General features: G+C 45.0%; 2 protein-coding genes across 8 annotated transcripts; one reads left to right on the top strand and one right to left on the bottom strand.

Annotated features, from left to right (window-relative positions):
* Nucleotides 1–825: 825 nt before the first annotated feature.
* Nucleotides 826–21083, bottom strand: LOC135369065 (phenazine biosynthesis-like domain-containing protein). Of its 2 annotated transcripts, XM_064602705.1 has the most exons (11): nt 20861–21083; nt 20618–20797; nt 20388–20563; nt 6372–6471; nt 5771–5869; nt 4294–4406; nt 3618–3647; nt 3467–3555; nt 2896–3074; nt 2775–2837; nt 826–980 (listed from the first exon to the last, which is right to left on the bottom strand). In XM_064602705.1, the coding sequence occupies exons 1-11, from the start codon at nt 21036–21038 to the stop codon at nt 865–867; spliced, it is 1323 nt and encodes a 440-aa protein (XP_064458775.1). In that variant the 5' UTR covers nt 21039–21083; the 3' UTR covers nt 826–864. The 2 variants fall into 2 exon arrangements, with proteins under 2 accessions (XP_064458775.1, XP_064458776.1); XM_064602706.1 differs by lacking the exons at nt 20388–20563; nt 20618–20797; nt 20861–21083 and adding an exon at nt 7003–7137.
* Nucleotides 8554–15261, top strand: LOC135369068 (uncharacterized). Of its 6 annotated transcripts, XM_064602716.1 has the most exons (7): nt 8649–8718; nt 9130–9297; nt 9564–9660; nt 10937–11038; nt 12102–12260; nt 13424–13578; nt 15010–15120. In XM_064602716.1, the coding sequence occupies exons 2-6, from the start codon at nt 9146–9148 to the stop codon at nt 13565–13567; spliced, it is 654 nt and encodes a 217-aa protein (XP_064458786.1). In that variant the 5' UTR covers nt 8649–8718; nt 9130–9145; the 3' UTR covers nt 13568–13578; nt 15010–15120. The 6 variants fall into 6 exon arrangements, with proteins under 6 accessions (XP_064458784.1, XP_064458786.1, XP_064458781.1 ...); XM_064602714.1 differs by lacking the exons at nt 8649–8718; nt 13424–13578 and adding an exon at nt 8554–8591 and having other exon boundaries at nt 15010–15261; XM_064602711.1 differs by lacking the exon at nt 13424–13578 and having other exon boundaries at nt 15010–15261.
* Nucleotides 21084–21158: the final 75 nt, after the last annotated feature.

Raw genomic sequence — 21158 nt, forward strand, 5'->3', positions numbered from 1 at the left:
TAGTAGCTTCGTTTAAAAACATCTTAATCTGAATGGCTTTGATATGGCTTTTTACCCGATTCAGGTGATCGCATCGATCATACTTACCTATGGAGACACACGAAACGCGGCTGGGTCGGACAGGGGTAGGAGGGATTGGTCAAGGACCCTTCCCCTTTTGCCCTAATTCCCCTCGGAAGTGAAAGACGAAAAAGCTAAACAAGCCATAGAGCGGATGTCTGGATATTTCTTTACGGACACGGGACTGGTCTGTAGTTGCGTATCGACGCAGGAACGTTGTTGACAGCCTCGTTTTTATGTTAACATTTGCTAGCGCAACGAGCCACCGATGGATAATAGCGGGTCCTAATTTTCATGCATGACGTTCTCTTTTTTGAGTGTCTCCCCCATTACACCAACCTTGTAAGCAAAACATCTGGAAGGTCGAATCGCGGTCAGAATCTAAAGACAAAACACGAGAGGGCAACACAAGCGCGGCACTTGAACTGTTCACTGAACAAAATTTTGCGAGACATTTATACGCGTGTGAATGGGTGAGGAGGCTATCAATTTCTTGTCTGTCAGTGTTTATCCAGCCAATCCAAAGAATTTTCTTTCTTCCTTCGTAAATGCAACAGAGTCAACCTTTAGTTGGAGCAATTATTTCTCTTTCCTTCTTGCACTTGGCCTCCCTATCAGTTGGACTTCTTCGGGTGCGCCCATTTCATTTCATTTATACACCTGGCGGTCTGTGTCACGTACACTTTTTGGCATGATACAGGGATAATATGAGATAGATATTATTCATCGAAAAACTTTGGAAAAAGACGCTTAACTAACGAAGTGGGGGGGGGGGGAGGTATGTTCAGATTTATTGCCTTGGATTTACACATGCAGTTCTCCATTGACAACAATAGTGCTGTAGCCTCCGATAGAGATTCGCTCTCCTCCTTCTAAGATACTCAGGAATAATTGACCTCCTCTAGTTGAAGCTTGTCGGGCTGCATGGAAAGGTTAACAAGGACATAAGTTGCCTCGCAGTTTCACATTTGTGCTCATCATGCACTCATTAATGATTATACTGCAGGTCAGTGTTTTTATTTCTCTTCTCTCTCTGCAACAATGTTGGCGAAATACAAACCGTTGTTGCACACTTTTCCATCCAGCTCTAATGTCACAGGAAGCAGAGGTAATCACGTTTAGTGGCGGACGCAGATGGCTGCCCTAATGTCAGAGCAGGAGCTTGTACGCGTCTGTTTAGCCTCCTCGTTTGCAATCAACCGGCAAAACTGGAGACGTCATAACCCCTTTATAGGTACCATAAGGCAAGAAGAACACAGCACAACACTTTTTATACGTGCGACAGAGAACGCTAAATATTTCTCATTTGCTAGTAAAATTGCGGTAAAATGGCTCGGGGCGACGTCTGGAGGGAAATAATCCCCAATCTGTCGAACAACAGTGATCTATGTTCCCGACTGGCTTGCTGCTTCTGACGGCTACGTAGCCGACTTGTTTTGCTTTAGGCACAGTGTAATGCGCATGCAATATAGTTTTGCCACCATACTTGACGAGCAGTGCGCAGTTGGTGGACTTCGACACAGTGTTGCCAGTAATCTTCAAATTTTCTAAAAACTATCGGTACAATTGTGACGAATATTGTGACGTGAGAGTACTGAGGGCTTAGGGTATCGAATAGATAAATTCTCTGAGATTGCTGCTCTACTGCTCTACAGTACTTTTAAGTGCCGCAAACAGTGACCGTGCGCAACGGTGGTGGAGAGTAGAACCAGCCTCCGACCCTTGCGCTGACGACATACCGTCGGTGCTCGCTGACTGGTTCAAAGAAATGTCGTCTGCTAGCCAGCTATTCGGGGCTATGAAGAAGCATTGGCCCCAGGAAAACTCCGGCTGAACAACGATATCCTCAATGGACACGGTCACTCTTTCAATCCCTAATCCCCCGAGGGAACAGGTTTACTGACTACCAACAGAGGAAGCTCTCGAGACAAAAAGAAAAAGGCAGGCGCTAAGCTCGACTGTACGACTGACCAGTGAATGGGAACGCGTTGACGTTGAGCCGTCATCGGTCGTCCTTCTCCTGCTCGTTACACCCCGCGGGGCGAGTCGACAGTGAACGGCTGTGTTCGTGTATGTCTTTTTTTTTTTTTATTGCATACGTCAAAACCTTTGGTGCTATTCCAAAAATTGACGCACACACTTTGGTCAGACGTCTGAAACTGAAAAGATTTTGGATGACCTTGCTTGAACGCTTCGAGAATTGCGGCCGAACCGACACGGCTAATGTGAATTTTCTGGTGACTAGTCACAATCAGCTTACAAAACATGTGTTTCAAGCAAACAAGCGGCGGGCGTGAGAAGAATAAAGAAAAAGAATCGTAGCAGTATCTGTAAGCGGTGCTGGCGGTATTTATTGGTCCACACTACAAAGATGAAATTTTGTTGAATGATTTGGTGAAAGTGGATCTCCGCTAATTCTTGCATGACTCAGTCCGATTCTTTTCCCAGTTGGTACGAAAGCGAACAAATTAAAATAGCGAGACTGTAGAAATTAAAGGTAACATTTGGTCGAGTTTGAGGAGCACAACGAGGATAACAACCAGGTTGAGCTAGCATGTTTTCTATCTAAATCTATACCGTTTTTCTTTTCCATTGGAATCCTTCAGTGGACATCTCACATGTAGCAGTCGCCATTTAGCTGACGTCATCATAAGCGCTCTCTTATGCTGTCCTATGTCAAGACGAGACACACGGTTGACGTTCAAAGAACCTACCGAACAGATTGGTCTTGCCAAGCACGTCTGACCAGTAGGGACCAAGCACGGTGTGAGCAGAACCTGCGAAGCAAGGAATAGAACCCATAGATGATAGCGACCACAAGAAGATATTTCTCACCGGTGACTGGATCTTCCGGTATGCCGTACCACGGAGCGAAGTACCGGGACACGAAGTCGTAAGGTCCGCAGTCGTTTTCCGCGCTCGCTCTTAACGTGACCGTTACGCCTTTCACACGGCCGCTAGGTTCCACCTCCAGCATGCGTCCTATGGAGGGCGTCAACGACTCCAATAGCGCCCTGCACGTCAGAAATAGGAAACTCAGCAGAGAACACCAAAAACTAATGAATCCACCGATTACCACGTTGCGAGTCCAATGGAAGGCACTTTGAATTTTTCTCGGTGGTTGTCGTTTCAATTGACTGAAAGACAATATATGGCCCCCTGTTTACAAACGTGTGACGTCGCGAGAAGATTTTGCTGCGGTGGGCAAGAAGCGGGAAAATTGCATCGGCTGATAAAGCTGATAATGCCCAGCAGCAGGCTTTGCGCGGCGACGAAACTTAATCGATGACAGGGGCGCAAGTCATCTATACGCACGTAGTAAACGCAACTGTGAGACCTTTTCTACATTCGATACGTTGCAACGATAGGGCGGAGCTTGGCGATATTTCCAGCAGATTAGATGTACCTGTTACAGTGATCGTGTAGTCGTACCAGGAGCTTGCGTTCCTCGGGTGAGTACCGCACATCACTTACGGGAACATCCCCAACGACAGCCTATAAAAAGAGCAAAACACAATTATCGAGCATTTGGCAGACCCTGAATAGAGGGGACTCACTTGAATCAGGTCGCTGTACTGTAGCTTGGCCTTTTGGAAATGAATACACGGTAAAGATTAACTGTTATTTCTGCGCTTACACTTTTTTTCCCTTCGTCCACAACTGTGTTTAAATAGTGCAAATAGTCACTGCACGAACAAGACGTTGTTAGTCCCTGTCTTTGGCAAACTTCAGAGTGTAGTCTACCGGAAAATTCCCGACTGCATGGCTGTTGATCCGAACCCAGCTCTTACCAGCATTTACTAGGACCCACGAACGGATGACCGCCGTTCGTTCCATTTAATGTTTCTTGCTAGACAAATTTTAAATTATGAATGATACGATGCGCTTATGCTCTTCCAGTGCATGCGGGTTGATACGAGTTAGCATGACACGCCCGCGAAGGTAGAGTTCGTATAGTAGGCCGGTGACTGGGAGAAGTATCAGAGCCGATCCATAAGGACCAAGTTCGGCAGCACGAGGATCGAATGTTAGAAAACAAGGATTAAAAAGTCATTCCTTTCAGCGTATGAGGCGCTCCTGCCGCTCTGCAAGCTTCACCGCACGGCCGAATAAAGTTATAACCATCCTTGAAACCACGCGTAGCATTACGGGTACCGCAGCATATACGATTGTTCCGCAGAACACTCAACTGGGGATGAACTGGGACTCCCGGGGGACTCCTTTCTTACTTACAACAGGTTCGGTTCCCCTAGCGGGGAAATTGAGCGCAATAAGCCCGTCTGTCGTTCGAGTGGCCGAAAGTGGTCCGCTCAAGCTCTCGAAGTGCAGTTCCGACGAGTCGTTGCCTAAAGGGAAATGCATTTTCCATTAAAATACCACCATTCGAGAGTAGCTTGAAATGGTTTATTATTACTGAAGCGCATTTTATGTGTGGTTGAACAAGTATTTGATAACACTCTCTTCTAAAGTCCAAAGAGAATAAGCAGAGTTCAAGGAGAGTTTTTTTTTTTTTTTGGTAACTTGTAACTTAACTCGGTACTTTTGCGCCGTGGTAACTTTCAGAGGAATCCGTTCCTTTTTCAGGCAACTTTGGCAAAGTAACTTATGTTAAGTTCCAAGTTACTTTTAACTCGCTTTTTCCTCACGTCCACATATTTTCTTGCTTTCTCTCCTGTTCCTTCGTGGCATTTTTTGCCATAAAACGTGATATTCAATCAATGACAGTGTTTTATTCAGGAAGTAAGAACCACTGCCATTGCAATGAAGCTGCGCCCACAGGGAGTAAGATGCAAAGCGTTCGAATAGACCTCTACCAGAGAAACGTCATCATGACATTCGTAGACAGAGTGAAACCGAAACAAATCGGAAGGAGAGGGCTGGGTTCCACTTGTTCGCTGTCTCCCAAAAGCAGGACCTATGGTCCTATATCGCAATCCCCTCAAGACCGTGGCTTTCGGGGGCGACCTTGTTCACCTCTAGCTTCGAGAGGAGTTCAATTCTACCAAATTTGTGGCGCTGTCGAACACTATGACGTCATCTGTTTACAAACAGGGAGAGGTCTATTGTTGGACATTAACGAAAACGATCTAAGCGTGTTGCACTCCTCCGCAGGCAACTCAAGGTCTAACTCAAGTGCTCACGCGCGCTGCACCTGCGGAATGCTATTTTGTGTGCGAAGTAACTTGGAAGTAACTCGTTCATTTTTTTTAAGTAACTCAGTAACTGCTAGTTACATCAGGCTAAAGAACTTGGTTATCAACAGTTACATTTTATACATGGTAACTTAACTTGTAAAGAGTTCTTTTTGACCGGCAACTTCTCAGTCTATGAGAATAAGTGAGGTTCAAGCACCAAATGGAGCTGCTATGTCAAAGCAGCGCTTCTAAGGTTGGCGCATTTTCCGGACCTTCCTCGTAAATTGAATTGCACATTGATAAGGACACCGTTTAGCCAAAGTATTTTGCATGGTCGCCCCCGCGATATTGTACTTGATGAATTAGTCTCCTTAAGAAGATTGCTCCTCCACGAGAGACAAGGTGAGTGAAAGTACAAACAAATCCTGTCCCACACAGCCAAGCGCAATTTTAGTGGAAGCGTCAATTATACACGCTATTTCCCAGGGCATATAGAAGCGAGAACTCTTGGCGGCATTGCCACAGACCACAGTGCCACTCACAGTTGGTACCTTAATTAAAGCGAGTGCACGCACCGACAGCTTCAAAGATAGCAGCGGAAGTGGCAAGCGTTGCATGACCGCAGAGTGGGACCTCGTTGCTCGGAGTGAACCATCTCAGCTTGAAGGAAGACGCTGTAAAATATAAAGGATGGACCTTGGAATGTACTGATCAAAAACACCGTCGCAAAGCAAACGGTTGGAAATAAATGTTTCGTGGTCCTGAGATTGACAATCAGCTGCCTAAAACGCACGCACGCGCTCGGGAAAATTAAACTAACTCGGAGATAAAAATGGAAACACAAAACTTGCAGTAACCTGATAATAAACTAACTAACATGATCTTCCGGCGTGTCCGCACTGGTAAGCGCAATAGCCTCTAAAATGTTGCTTTCATTCGCAAAATGGACTACGATAGACATGGAAAATTAGTGAAGCTGAGATGTTAAATAGTGTATCGGATTTATAAACGACATACATGCAACATTTTCTTTGTTGTGAAACGTCAATTTTGAAATCTGGAATTTCGCAACCTCGAATATCGAGGCCCTCTCGAACTCCATATAAGGGGTGTTTCATCCCCTTTTCCACTACCAACCATCCCCCTGGCTACGGATATGTATTGCGTGCAACTTACAACTGGCGAAGTCGTCTTCCCTGTAGAGCTTCGAAACAAACGCAGTTTCAGAGAGGTTCATCTCTCGAGCTATCTTCTGCTTCAGGTCATCGTCGATTACCTAGTCAGAATGAACGGCAATGCACAACAGTCTCAAAGAAATTCGCATTCTTTGCTTTCAGGGCAGTCATGTGGGATTCTTTCAAGTCAGGCTCCTTTGAAGTGGGTGTGCCATATGGGGTGGCCTTCACAACTTTGTACTTGAAATTCATATAACTTGCGCTACACTGCAGAAAGAGAAGTCTTTTCTCACTTTGTTTCCTTAACTTTTCTCCTCCTAGAAAACAGTACTTTCTTTTTTGGCCCGAATTTCTTGGAAAAGTGACTCGGGTCATTTCAGAGGCCGACCTCTTACAACTGTAAGGGCTTGTGAATACGTTAGCATTTCGTTAGTTGTGCACTGTGGAGAATATATTCGGCAAAGGATGGCCCGATCGAAACATCTCCAGTCCTGTCCTATGCGGGCATATACGTGGGAACGATTTTCTAGGGACATGCCGAAAATAGTTGCACCGAGGGAAAAACACTTGTACAGTTCTCCATTGACTCTCACTATACGGAACAACTGGACAAGAGCTGGGGAGAAACTCACGTTGTCGTCCTCGAGAAAAACGACAGCCGCCGCATTGCCTGCAAAGCGAACTTGTGTGAAGGCGTCCACGACGCACAAATGCAGCTTCATTGCAGTCACTCTGACAAGAAACGTCTGGAGCGTTCTCCTTTTATTGGGGATCTCTCGTTTTACGGCAGCGTTTCAGAAGCACAATCCACTGATACGGCGCGTATCTCGTGACAGTCCCTGCCGACATGCGGAGACTTGACAATGAAAATGCCTAAGCGACGATACTCTTCGAAAGAGTGATGGGCGCCCAATGAACCTTTGGCGATCAGCTAAAACTCTAACGCAACTTCTTAAACATTACTATTCTATACATCAGCTCGCGTGGTTGGGATGGTCGCCGTCCACGCCGAGACTGGGAAATTCGAAATCTGGCACCGGCAGTGCTGTCTTAGGGATTTTCCTTTGTTTTCCGGCAGACTTTCAAGACGAATGTCGTCACAGTTCTCCCTGAAGTCGGCCCAGGACGCATACTAACCCCCTTCCTGTTGTCCTCTCTCCATCTGTCCACGTCTGTACGCTGCTCATAGCCACAGTTGCTTCGCGGCGCTAATGAGGAAACAACTTTATTACGAGACGATGACTGGGGAGTTCTCTACCCCTTCACAATAAGGATCCAGAAAGGTGGGCAGAGCGTTGGTGTGGCCAGGGACCAAGCAATTTTGTGAGGTTTGGGAAGATTGGTAGTGTGGGCAAAGGAGAAGAATATGTTCTAGATCTTCAACAGCACCGCAGTGGCTGCTGTAGGGAAAGTCAGCTTGCTTCAAGCGGTAACGTCACTGTGCTTCGAAAGCCACATCGAGGGGCATTCGATCAACCAATCCGACACCTTGACGAGAGCTCCCGCCGTATTTCTTGTACTTTTCTTTTTCGTTCCCCTGGTCCGAGATCCTGTTCCTCCCTGAAAGGTTGCCTAGCAGCGCCCTTGGAAATAGAGCCTCTTATTTCAGGCCCGAAGAGGACCACTGCTAACGAGGAAGAGGCTCTCCGAACTTCGGTAAAGACCCCCCAGTATGCATCCTGTGTGACACAAGGAAAGAAGAGGACACTGAACATATTCTGCTAAGACGCCCGGCTCATCATACGACAAAAGTGAAAGGGCGCAGGCTATAGCTACGACCCCTTCGTCGAAATCAACCGAGCCCCTTCTCGACTTCCACCCACCCAACCGGCGAGGGGCCATCCTAGAAACAAAACGCCTGCTGCCAACTTGGGAGAAAGCCACACAGATACAACAGATAACCAGACACATCAACCAACTCTAAGAACGTTGGCATATCAACTAGGACGACCACGCCCTTGCGTGCGACCTCCGAATTACGAAACCGGAATCCATACTTAAAGTGACCAACGTATGAAGATCGTGGCTAAGGCTAAGCCAGCGGCCAAGTCAAGCGCATCCGAATCCACAAAAGTCCAGGGAATCCGAAACCAGCGACATCTCGCGAACGACCCTGCCGTGTTCAACCCGCTTTCTAGACTGTGTGTCTCGTTTGTCATGCAGTCGCCCTTTCGTGCTTTCGTCCCACCATTCATTCCAGATCGCTTCATCCGTCAGCAAGGTCAGCAAGGTGTCTGTCGATAAACAACCTGTGACGTAGCATCGCTTGTGACCACGTGCTTGTGACTTACTGGTGGGTGGGTGTGACATTCCTTCGCGTTTCACCAGTTTGGCGCCGTAAAGCGAAAGTGTGTGTGTTTTTTTTTTCTCTGGCACGCGCCGTTGTGTGTGGTCGGTGATTGTTGTGGTGTTGGGGAGACCACTTGCTGAGGTCGGCCGCTCGTGGGGCGGGCAACATGCATACTGATGTAGTAGTATCTGTCATCGCTTGACGGCGAACCACGGTCTTGAACCGCTCAGAGCAATCAAGGGAGCTGACTAGTACAATGCAACACCACAAACGCAAATTGGACGGAAACCTGTGCAAACATGCTTTGGGGAATTAAGCCGCGGTTCAATGCATTCAGCCAACTCCTTACACACATCACTGCGGCCGATGTGAACTTAGCCATATATTTTTCCTGCAGCTTCTTGGTTTCATTCCATGTAAAAAAAAGTTCTCTTTGTAGTTTTTACCCACTGTCCTCAATCCTTTTCAGCATAAACAGCTGAATCATGAACGGTGTGGAGTACGGTGCAGTAGCCAGAGGGGACGTGATACTTGTAAGTCATCAGGAAACAGACTGCGACTTTGAATACCTGTTAAAGGATCACCTGAAGGAATTTCCTACTGATGCTGACTGCAGGTGCACACGTACAAGTGGAGGGTAAGGGGTGTTATCAGCGTTTTCCTAAGCTACAAAGTTGTGTGGTAGTTTGTCGGAAGTTGTGTGTGTTGGATGAGTCTAACGTCACAATGCTTAGCCATTGTCTGCTTGAGCCAAGCAATATGTTAGTAATTCAGTTGATGTGCGCTCATCAGCAGCTCCTAATCTGATAATGCTCTCGAAGAGAACTTTAGGCAAATAGTTTTGTTCTTTTGCAACGTAATCTGTATTCCAGCCTCAAATCATTGAAACATCTTTCTTTCCAGTGTTACATTCCATTTCTTGGTATCTGAAGGGCTGACATACACATGTGCTACAACCACAGATGTTGGACTACGACTACCATTTACATTTCTAGACCTGGTGAGGCACTGCAACGTACAAGTTTTTACCAGGCCTGTACTATCCTGCAATGCTTCCTGTTCTGAACAGACTATGCGTATTGTAACTTTTAAATGCTGAAATTAAGGCACGAATAGCTTTCGTAGCTAAATATTTTTCTGCTATACCCTAAAGGAAATTTTGCGACTCTTTTTGGATAATAATTGACACAATTTTCTGTAGAAGTCGTTTCTTCGTGCGTACAAAAAGAAAAAGATGACAAATTTAAGTAGCTCCTTTCGACTTTAAATTCTGAAGATGAGCACTACACAATACCCAGTCAACGGGAACAACGAGCGAATGCCAAATTATTGCCCTACTGCTTTACAGAGAACCTTTTTAATACGAGGTTATGCAGGAACAGACACGGTTGCAACAGCCCGAGAACTCAAAGAACAGCTCTTGCGCATCTTCTTCTTTAATATCGTGTTGCGCCACCACACAGTTAGCGACGAAAACATTGCCTCCGATGCATTAAAACATGACAGTCCCAGGAGTTGCGTGCTCATGAGCATCTATATTGTCTCAGTTTTTGTGCCCATAGCTACCCTAGTGGTACCCGAATATAACTCTCCCGAGACCTCCGTGTTGCCTTAATCTAATGGATGGAAGCCCACGTTTTTGTCGCTCTGTTTACCTTTCATGCTGAGTACGACTTACAAGATTTTTCTGTAGGTTTTGCGCACACAAATGCCTCATTGTGCGCCACAGGAGGTTTGTCAGTTAAACGGGAAAGGCCACTTCGGTTTACCTGTATACTCTGAGACAACTGAAGAGCCGCATTCACAGAGGTGTAGATCTTCAGTTGATAACGTAGACCGCACGTTGAGAGTGGAGCATACATAATGACACCAGGCAGATCAGGAATCCGATTTGCCCGTTTTGTTAATGAAAATTTGCTTTACATATTAAATATTTAATCGATCGATTTATTAACTATTTATTAATTAATTTAATTAATTACGTAAATAGACGTTAAATATTTGCTTTAGAAGCGCGCAAATGTGCTCGTCTCTGGCACGAGTCTTTGAAGCAAGCGGGCGCATTATGTCGCAAATCAGAGACACCAAGTGTCTGCCTAAGCCAGTCCCAGACGTCTTGGAGTTGACCTGTCCTGAAGTGTAGTACGATATCCTCGCTAGTAAGTTGATGATTGTGGAATTTGTTACGAGGCTCAACTATAGGTACAAAGCAAAAGCAACTCTGAAACTTGAGTCATCGCGTAGATTATAGCGCAACGTTTGATTCCTCCATCCAGACGAAACAACGTTTCAATGTTGGCAGCCTTCGGACTCGAGCGTGGACGGCGATGGAACACGAACTCAACCGAGACTTTGCTGCCGTCATGGCAGATATTATGGTGAGCGATTAATTTGTATTACCATCTGCAACAGCATCTATACTCCATACCTGATCAAGTGCAGGCTCTGCATGAAAGTCTCCTTCATTTTAATTGCAATAAAGGGTTCCTACCCGTTTTACCTTCCCTCGGTGTAATCACAGTTAATCGCTTTGGCATTGCTTTCTACTTCTTGTATTGTATCGTGACCCTATTTGACTCCACAAACGCCATTTAAAGGGACAGTAGCCATAGAAAGCCTGGGTTCCAAAATCATCTGCTGCAACTGGGTGCTGCGATTAGAGGACATTACGTGTCTACGTGCGAAGGAGTGAGGGGAGACATTAAGCGGGCCTCCAGTTATGGAGTGTCTGACAGCGCCTTTCTCCTCAGAGCACCACCCTCTCGCACTCTAAAAATTAAACTTCACCGCGTAGCACACTCTGCGCCACCTATTGCCACGAATGATAAGGTTATCGCGTATGATTCCAAGAGAGATGAGGGCACACGCCTTTTTGTGTCAATTTATAAGATAATTGACACAAGAAGGCGTACGCCCCCGTCTCTCTTCGAATCAGAAGTGATAACTGTATCATTCGTGGCAATGGTTGGCGCAGAGCGTGCTACGCGGTGAAGTTGAGTTTTTAGAGCGTCTGCAACACCGGTTGAGCTCACATCCATCCAGTCTTTTTTCACTTCTGTTTCGCTCCCACGGACGATATCCCATCCAGCGCGTTCCTCGCGGTTAAACATTCCCACTTGGGGAAATAATGGTACAAAGGTTAGTATGGTACTGAAGAATTCTACAAAACCGCCCAATTGTTTTCCCGCCATTACTGCGGTATGCTACCGTTAAAACGGCACAAACTACCTTGCGATGCTTAGCTACAGCTTACTTACGTGCCACGTGAGTTAATAAAGATTTTGTCTTCGTATATCTCGGTGAGCCTAGACACGCGAGCAGTTGCTGCAGAAAACTGTACAATTTCTCATTCCCAACCTCGGCAGAGAACCCGGGCCCTTACTCGTGATCCAAAAAAGGAAAAAATTATGGAGGATGCTTTTGTACCCCTTTTGTAAACAGGCAAAGTGCAACGAGGGCAAGATGGGTGACCACATTTCCACTCTCAAAGGTCAAGTACAGGAAGTAAAAGTGGTCATGACGGAGAACATTGAGAAAATTGTTGAGCGCGGCGAGAGGCTCGACACCTTGCTCGACAAGACACAAGAACTCGAGTCCTCCGTAAGTGGTAGCCATTCTCTCTAGTTACTCTTAGACTTCTCTAACAGGTAGGGTTCCGTGTTTCTGTTTCTGCTGATAGCGGCAGTAAGGTTATAACTCTGCAGTTATCGGAAATGAGCAAGAAAGAAACGCAAAGAGGAAGGTCATCATAGTTTTCTTCCTACACTTCTTGCATTAGCCTAACGAAGAACTGAGCACGGCTGGCATGTTGTGTGTCTCGGACACAGTTTAAAAAAATTTAAAAATTAAGCTGTTGTCATAGGGAATGAAACTTGCGATGGAACGGGGTATGTCTTACGTGTGCTCTCCGTTTCTGCCAAAAAAAAAAGGAAGGAGTAATGTTGACTTGGGAAGGAGTTTAAGCCTGGAAATTAAATGCGTCAAACAAAAATTTTATAAAATCACTCATAGTACTTGGCAGAGGTTACCTGCAGATAAATGTTGATTGCATACTTTTCCACAGTGTGCCGTTTTATTAAAATTTTTGACACGGTTACTGGGACACTCTGTATGTATTGGACCGTTGCTCTGAGAACCTGACCCACATGGACTGGATGTCACAGTTCCTTTGGTTTTGGCTTATTCTCTTTCACGTAACTAGGCGAGATCAGCGGACCACATAGATCAGCGTGGGGGTTGCCAGTGATGGCTACTAACTACTTCTACAGTAGTTTAACTACTAACTGCTTCACGATGGAGTCGTTTAACTAGTATTTCAACTACTTTTTGGGGGAGGTAGTTAAAACTACTTCAACTACTGCAATGTATTTTAACTACATGTATAACTACTTAACGTCGTCCGTCAACACCAATCCCATTCTATAGTGTTCTTGGACACCTAAATATGAATCACAAGCAATAAAGTAAAAGTGAAGATTCAGTACGCATGCACTGCACCTCCGTTCTCATCAAACAAGTACTCAAGGTAAAAGTCGGAAGCACAATCGTGCCGTAAATCTTGCGGCAAAATCGGAAGTTGTTGGAGCCTGCAGTAACCTAACTACCGTAGTTAAGTACTCGAAATAGTAGTTTAATTAGTAGTTGCCACGTACATTTCTGTAAGTAGTTGATAACTACTTTTTAACTGCATGTAGTTAACTACTGGCCATCACTGGGGGTTGGTTTAGGTTGGCATTCCAAATATCGCTTTGAACCCAATGCAGAGTACGCAATTCCGTGCCAGTGCCAAGAAGGTGAGAGCAGCCATGTGCATGAAGAACATGCGCTTATGGATTATCATTGGCGTATTGGTGACTGCCATCTTGGTGCTCATCGTTCTCTTTGCAACTGGGGTCATCAAGACGTGAGCATGCACTAGGTGAGTCATCTCTCACTGCCAGCATTTTACTACCAGCGTTTTGCGAGAATGGTCAGTTCAGGTCAGCCACAAGTAAGTTAAAGTTAGCCTGCAAAAATAGTAACCCAGTTACAGTTACTCTTTTTGAAATGGAACTCACTACCACCATTTAAGTACACACGGTAGTTACTTTACAGTTACCTTTTAAGGGAAAAAAGCCAAATAAGGCAACTTCTAGCGCAGGGGTTCTCAAACTCTGTGGACCCAGGGAACCCCCGTACATTTGCGGGCAAACTGGAGGAACCCCCGCACTCATGCACACATACATACACAATGAAGAAGAACACACAATAGAATTTTTGCATTGTTAAGCAAGAAAACTTGTAAGTTTTACAAACACAAAACTATTTTTGGGGAACCAACGCATGCAGTGTGCCTGTAAAGTTGGCTTCCCGCAATGCACCCACGCATTAGGCGAAGTCTGCTCTACAGGCGGAGCAACCGCAAAAGTAATTCGAATAATTTTCGAATCTTTGTACAGGACTTGTGGTATCACCTTGCTGCCCGCGGAACCCCAGGCGGGGCTTCGCGGAACCCAGTTTGAGAACCCCTGTTCTAGCGTCTGAGCATAGTCAGTGGCGGAATGGGGATCGTCCCCTCGCACGCTACACGCTCTGACAAAGAACCCCCCCTCCAAAACTGAGGGTCTGGATCTGCCCCTGAGCATGTTTTCCCATGAGCCCAAACAGCACAATGACTGTTCGTCTAAGGCCATCCTTGCTGCGTAGGAGGTGACAAAACTCATAAAATTCCTGGTTGAGGAAAACATATTTGGAGCCTCCGCAAAAAATACCGCGTAAAAAGCGCGCTAGTCTCGCAGTACCTCAGTAACTGCGTTACATTTCCATTATACAGTTGCTCTTACTAGAAGCAGCAACTAGTTACCACCCCAGACTGGTTCGGCTACTGAATGCCATAAACGTGCAGTAAACTCCCCTTTCAACATTCAGTGCAAGCGATGGGACCACATTCCTGACAGTGTCCCAGGAAGGAAGGATGTGCAGGGGAGCATACTTCACGCTTACAGATGTGATCCGTTCGCGAGACAAAAATAATTCGCATTCATTTTGTGTGGCACGTGGATTAATTCTTCCAGCACTTTACACTTGTGTGGCATTTCAACTAAAATTTTGGCACTCAGATTAGATTGCGTCGGTCTCGAGTATTTCGTACAGGTAGCACGAAAGTAGGGGAAATGGATTGAAATGAGCCAAGGAAGGACCTGCATAAGCAGATGGGCCAACTTTGGAAAAAAAAATTGGTGCATTCTACAATTACAGTCTTGCCTCGATACATGCTGCATAAAAATGCAAAACAAAAACGGGGAATACTTGACGTTCCTACAAGTACGTGTGTTTACCTCTCATACTCATTTCTTACATTTTTGTGCAGGGTCGAAGCACAAACAACCAATCATGCAACAGGTGTGTCTTCGCAGGACTAGGAAGGAGCCATTTTCAAGACGAGCTGTTCATATTATCGCCTCCTCCTTTTATGTTAACAACCCGCGTTAATGCGTTGATTCATGTTGTTCCTGAATGATAATGTATTTATAGATACGTTTCATAGTTCTCATCAAACTTGCGTATTTACAGATATTTAGATAACCTAATGTTTCGTACAAATAAAATGCGTCTATATTTTCTGAAACTTGTACCAGTCAGGGTGATGGGTGCACAAACTTCTCAGGGTGTGAATTACATCATTCACTCAAGGGTACTAAGGACTAATTGGAGGAGTGTTCGACACCAAAAGTGCCGATCATTTGATGCACATATCTAACTCCTAATAGAATAGTGCAACTTGAATGCCTAATTTATTGGCATTACGAGGGCACACTGAAAAGTTCTCGGTTAGACCCACTTCCGGACACAATCTCAACATCATAATGATGAAGACAAAGTTTAAATTTGTAATGCGATTAGATTTGAAATTTCTATTTTTTTCGATACCTTTATAACAAGTTTGAAATTAGATTCTTAGAGGTGAAAGGATCAGCCTAAGCATATTTGGGAGAGTATAAGTCAGACCGTTTTGTTTTTTTCAAGCGTTAAAGAAGATTCGGGAATGAGGTACCGAGTGTGTTGAACTTTGAGGTGAATATGTAGAATTGTAACGAAGGTTTATGACTCTAGGTAGCGCCCTTTTTTGTCAAGTTGAGAACTTTCCAGCAACCCCCCCCTTCATATCTCAAGTGTTACATCATGTTTGGGAGTGACATCGGATGTCCTGATCAGAATATCGTAAGAGTACCACGTCTGAATGATTGTACTTGAGTACACTTTTTACCCTAGTCAGCCTAGCAGAGAGAGACCATTTCTGGTCGACGGTACTGTTGGGCACCTAGTAAGTATATGGTGCAGTTGGTCCGGAAACATTTAAATGTGTAAGAAACATTCTTTAACAAAAATTGCAGAGGCTGAAACAATTAAAACAAACAAAATTTAGGCTTTAGTAACACCTCTCCGATTGCTGGTCAGGTGTGCAACAAATTACGCTACACTGACATTGCGTTCTCCTCAACACACAAAGACCTCTGGCCCATTCTCTTTTTTTCTTCCATGCATTCTCGCATCACACAGACAAACAAACAGGCATTTTAGATAATACTACCATATTTACTCGCGTATAATCTGCGCAAGTTTTACCCAAAAACATGGTGGTATTGAGGGTGTGCGTCCAATGTGCAGAGGAAATTGCAACACGACACTTAAGGTACACTTCACTCCTATTTTCTTCCGCAATATCCACAGCAATGGGAGCATTGAATGTGCGGGGAACAAAAAGTTGCCAGCATTTCAGCGCTCAAGAGGGCTGCGTGTCTAATATGTGAGCAAATATGGAACCATAAATTGCGGAGGCCGAAAGAACAAGTAAAACAAACACAACATCTAACCCTCGCAGATTTTTTGTCACCTGTTGTCTTTCGGGTCATTGCTTGGCCATTCAGCCTTCTCAATTTACGTTCCTATCTAAAATGCCTCAACTTGTTTGTCTGTGTGATGTGAGCATGCATGGAAGAAAATGTGAGAGGGAATGTGTCTTCATGAATAAGGCCTTGATATGTTGAGAAGAGCGCAATGTCAGTGCAGTGTAACTGGTCGGGCAGAAGTGGGTCACAGTCCCACAACCGGCACTCAAAATTTTTGTCAACTGCTATCTTTCAAAACATTTTTTGTCGCAGTTCCAAAGCATGTTTACCTTATGGACTTATGGATTTGCAATGTCAACACCCCAGTCACTCGAAAATGCACTGCCAACACGGTCAGACGAAAGTTTCCCGTGTCTACGAAAACACGAAGAACCTGATCAAGCATTGTGTCCGTCTTGTCACATATGTGGCACAAGTTATACGTCGTAGAACTGACGTAATGCCAGTAAATTTTAATGGGCAGTCAAAAGCCTTAATTGGCTGACCAATTCTATGTTCAGCCGTGTAGAGGAAACAAAGAAATGCCCGTAAAAACATCGCAGAGTTTAAAAATTTGGGATACATATTTGGCAATTTTTTGCGTACTTTCCTACTTGACAAATAACAGCATCACGTGACGTCAGCATCGTAAAGCACACTCGATGGAAATGACATCTCAGAAGATTTGTTCGAGCACTGCGATGAAATTTCGTAGTCCGAACAGATAGTTCTCATCTTGCTGGTCCGTCTCGAAGGTGTGCGCAAAGTCTATCATTTTCACGGCACACCGCGGTTCAACATTTGTCGCTAGTCCAGCGTCTGACCCTTCATACACAACCAGGATGGAGCTGGAGTAGAAAGAGAAGGTCTGTTGGGACTCAAACCAGTTTTCCACTTCCCGAAGCCGAACCAGTATTTCTGCCAGCAGGATCTCAGCCCTGGACCTGTCTTTGTGCAGGAACATTCTAAAAGCTGTAGTAGGGACATTAGAGAGTAAACTTACTGGAATTACCTACGCATTATCGTGCGACAGTTGTAGGCACTAACATGTGTTCCAATGTTTCACTGAACATGTTTAAAATTTCCTATTCTATTACTTTCGTCCCCCAATAGAAGACTCTTAAGTGGGGGGTCTGAAAATTTTTTTTCAATATCACATCATGTCCAGCCTTACCCATCACAGCCCATCACATCATAACCCATCATTCGACATCACATCTTAAGAAATGCCTGTAGCTACAAATTACGGATACCCTGGGTCGTTGATTTATCGCTTACTGTCTGTGCATCTGTGAGGATTTGCATATTTCCGAAATAGAAGAGATACAAAAATAACGACAGCCTGCAGGGGTTCGGACGGAGTGGGTACACCAATTACAGTACAGAACCAGTATCCAATGAGCAATTTGTAAGTACAGCCACCGAGGAAGAGCAAAACAGAAGAGAAATCATTGGACACAGAAACTCACGTGCGAGGTAGACAGGAGGACACCCCCCACCCAATCACAAATGGGCCGTTCCAATCCAATCCACGATGGGATATCTAACCATGTGCTCTTTTCTTTTCCAATTGCGTACTTCTACTGCGAACTGACAAGAGACGACAGTCAACAAGAATGTGAATTAGCTCATCTTTCTTATCATTTTGCCCCATTCCACGGACTTGCCACTGTCACTGCATAATATGCTTGAGGAGAGTGCGACCACTCCTGCCTAACCCAACTCTCGATTCCTCTCGCTTGCTTAGGTTTGTATTAGCTACGTTCACTCTACGCCACATTTTCCCGTCCTCTTGCACATTTGCGCAGATATAAGGTAAATCTCTCCACAAGTCCTCCGCTAAAAGAAACGTATGGCAAAAAATGGTCTTATACTTGAGACTTAAGGGTCCGAACGTACTTTGCAAAGCATGCAAAAGTTCCTCCCACTTAGGTGCAATCTGAAATGAGTACAGCACCACACCACTGATGCTAGCTTCCAGACTCTAAATATCACACAGAACCTACTGGGAATCTCACCCACAAGCACGTCCTCTCCAACCTCTAAATAGCGGACACCAGATCTGGTACATTGATCCCCTCAATATGCTGTGGAGTGTGACACGAACAGTAGCAATTAATATACACCTTTAGAGCTTGTCATGGTTGCTTCAACTCCAGAACCCATCGCGGAGACTTCAACATCAAACTCAAAATCACATCATTTTCAAGTGACGGTGAATGAATTTGTCAACGTATGCTCTTGAGCTACGCTGCAGCTCCAGGCACCTTCGGCAATGGCAGGTAAGCAATGAAGAACCATGGACAAGCTTACAGCGACTGCCCTGACCCAAACCAAAATATGGAACTACTGCCGTTGCGCTCCAATAATTCAAACGCTGCGGAAGATTATCCATCACTAAACTCTTTAGCTGGAAGCTTTGCTGAAATGACAGTCAGCAGCTTCTGGATTCTGCATTGCAACATGCGCAAAGTGGACATTTTACGTAACGATGGTATTGCGAAGATATTTTGCGCAAAAACAACATATTGTACGCAACGTGCCTCTGCCCATACTCACCATCAGCAACACTGTCGGGGGATTGCCTCAGTCCAAACTTTTTGTCAAAGAGGGTATATCGATCACGAGCACTGTCGTACACCTGGCAGTGCAAAGAATATCTTTAAGGCAGGGAATGTCTGTCACTGAAATTAAAGCAGCAATGAAGCGACACCCAAAAGTTTGTTTGTTTTTTGTTACGGTATGCTTTGGAACAAATAACATTGAGAGGCACCCAAAATCTTACGCAGACTTCTCTTATGTCCGAACTGTTTCATTGTGGGCCAGTTACCGCTATTATTCTTATTATTATTTCCGGTTCTGCTCCAGATCAGGTTCAACACTGTCACGAAAATTTCAATTCGGGTTTGATTCCGGCAAAAATAACGGTTCGGGTACGGTTTTCGGTTCGATACCCTGGTCAAATGCCACCTCGTTGCTCCTTTAACATTTGCCAAACCACGTATGTATTTCACAAGCAGATTCAAAACTGTCAAAAGTCTCTCAAGGCCTAGTTATATTTGGTGTAGGGAGTACAGTCTCGGTCACTGCGAGAAAATAAATATGTAAACCTCGGGCATATACAACCGTACAGAAATTAAGTATGATGTACAGTTCTACTTGTAGTAGTTATGAAGTACAGCTCTCTCTCTCCAAGAGTAAGCGGTGCCAGTAAATGACAAAGCTGTCATCATCTCACACACCACGGAAGGTCTCGGTATGGAACGTTTTGGGAAGTATTTTGGGCAGAGTGTTCACAATGAATCGGGTCGTGCACCAAAAGCCGACGAGCTGGCTTTGCACATGTGGGTACTGCGGGTATAACCGCGTAATCCGCGGAGGCAGTGCGGACATACCCGCACCTTGCCAGCAACTCGCAATGGCAGGGAAATGTGTACCCGCGGGTATACCCTCACCCATCTTTAATGATAGCCACACTCGTTTTTGTGGATACATTTGAACCATTTTTGGATAAGACTGAAAAATGCACACTGTCTACATGCAACATTTTGACGGATATGCAGCCCAGACAATCGAAATACACCTTTGTGCAATAGTACTTTAAAGAGTTGGCGTATCATCTTGGCATTGTGGGATGCAATTGCGACCGTGCTACATTACGACCAGATGACCAGATTATGTGAAGAGGCTAAATATTAGGAACAGGTGAGAAGTGTGCAAGCGAGTATTCGATGAAGTCAACATCTTCTGGAGTTTGAGGAACAAAAAAGATACAGAAGACAGACACTAACACCACGAGACTCTGTCTTCGTTCCTCAAACTCGAGAAAATGTTGCCTTCACCTAAAAATTAGCCGTACCCTCATGCCTAGGATGCGGAATCCCAGCTTGTGTGACCAGGGATACTTCCCTTCCTGCAAGGCAATTTTCTCTGGACTGGCAAATGGGTCGTACGTTTGAGCTCCAATCTTAACGTCCAGTATACTTGGTCGCTTGAAAGCTGCTGTCACGTCTTCCAGCTTGATATACTGCACATCTGCAAAACCAAGTTTCTTCAGGCCAGAAAACACGATAGCTCAACATTGTGTACTTTCTCCGTCGACTGCCGTATTCCAGGTTCCTCTGTATACCGGAACGAAATCTCTCAGGTTTCGTAACTGAGGTTCTTTGGAGTGGAAAACGCGCTCGTAGAACTTGAGCTCACGAAGTGTGCGCTCATCGCCTTCTATGACGGGCTTTAGTACGGAGCCGTCGTTGTGTTTCAATAGACCTTGCAAAGAAAGAACATTCCAATTACGAATGACTAAAGTGTATTTCACCCGAGGTAACGCACCAAGTTTGGTCTTTTTATCTCCGTGAACGTGGCCCGCAACTTGTTGCTCAAAAAGTACAGTGTTTTCTGGCAAGGGAACTGATGTCTGCTCGGTCATTTGAAATCTAAAAGGTCTAAATACAACCCTCCACAACCTCAGGGATGTTCCAAACAGTTCCAAACTACAAACCACGTGCATTACATGGCCGCATGTAGACAGTTGTATGGTTGTATGTTGTATTGCGTCGGAAATGACGTCTTTTATGTCATTGCAATGTAAAATCAAACGATTCAAGTTTACAATCATGAGAATCACAAA

The sequence above is a fragment of the Ornithodoros turicata genome, chromosome 9, assembly GCF_037126465.1.
Source record: "Ornithodoros turicata isolate Travis chromosome 9, ASM3712646v1, whole genome shotgun sequence".
Taxonomy (NCBI): Eukaryota; Metazoa; Arthropoda; class Arachnida; order Ixodida; family Argasidae; genus Ornithodoros; species Ornithodoros turicata.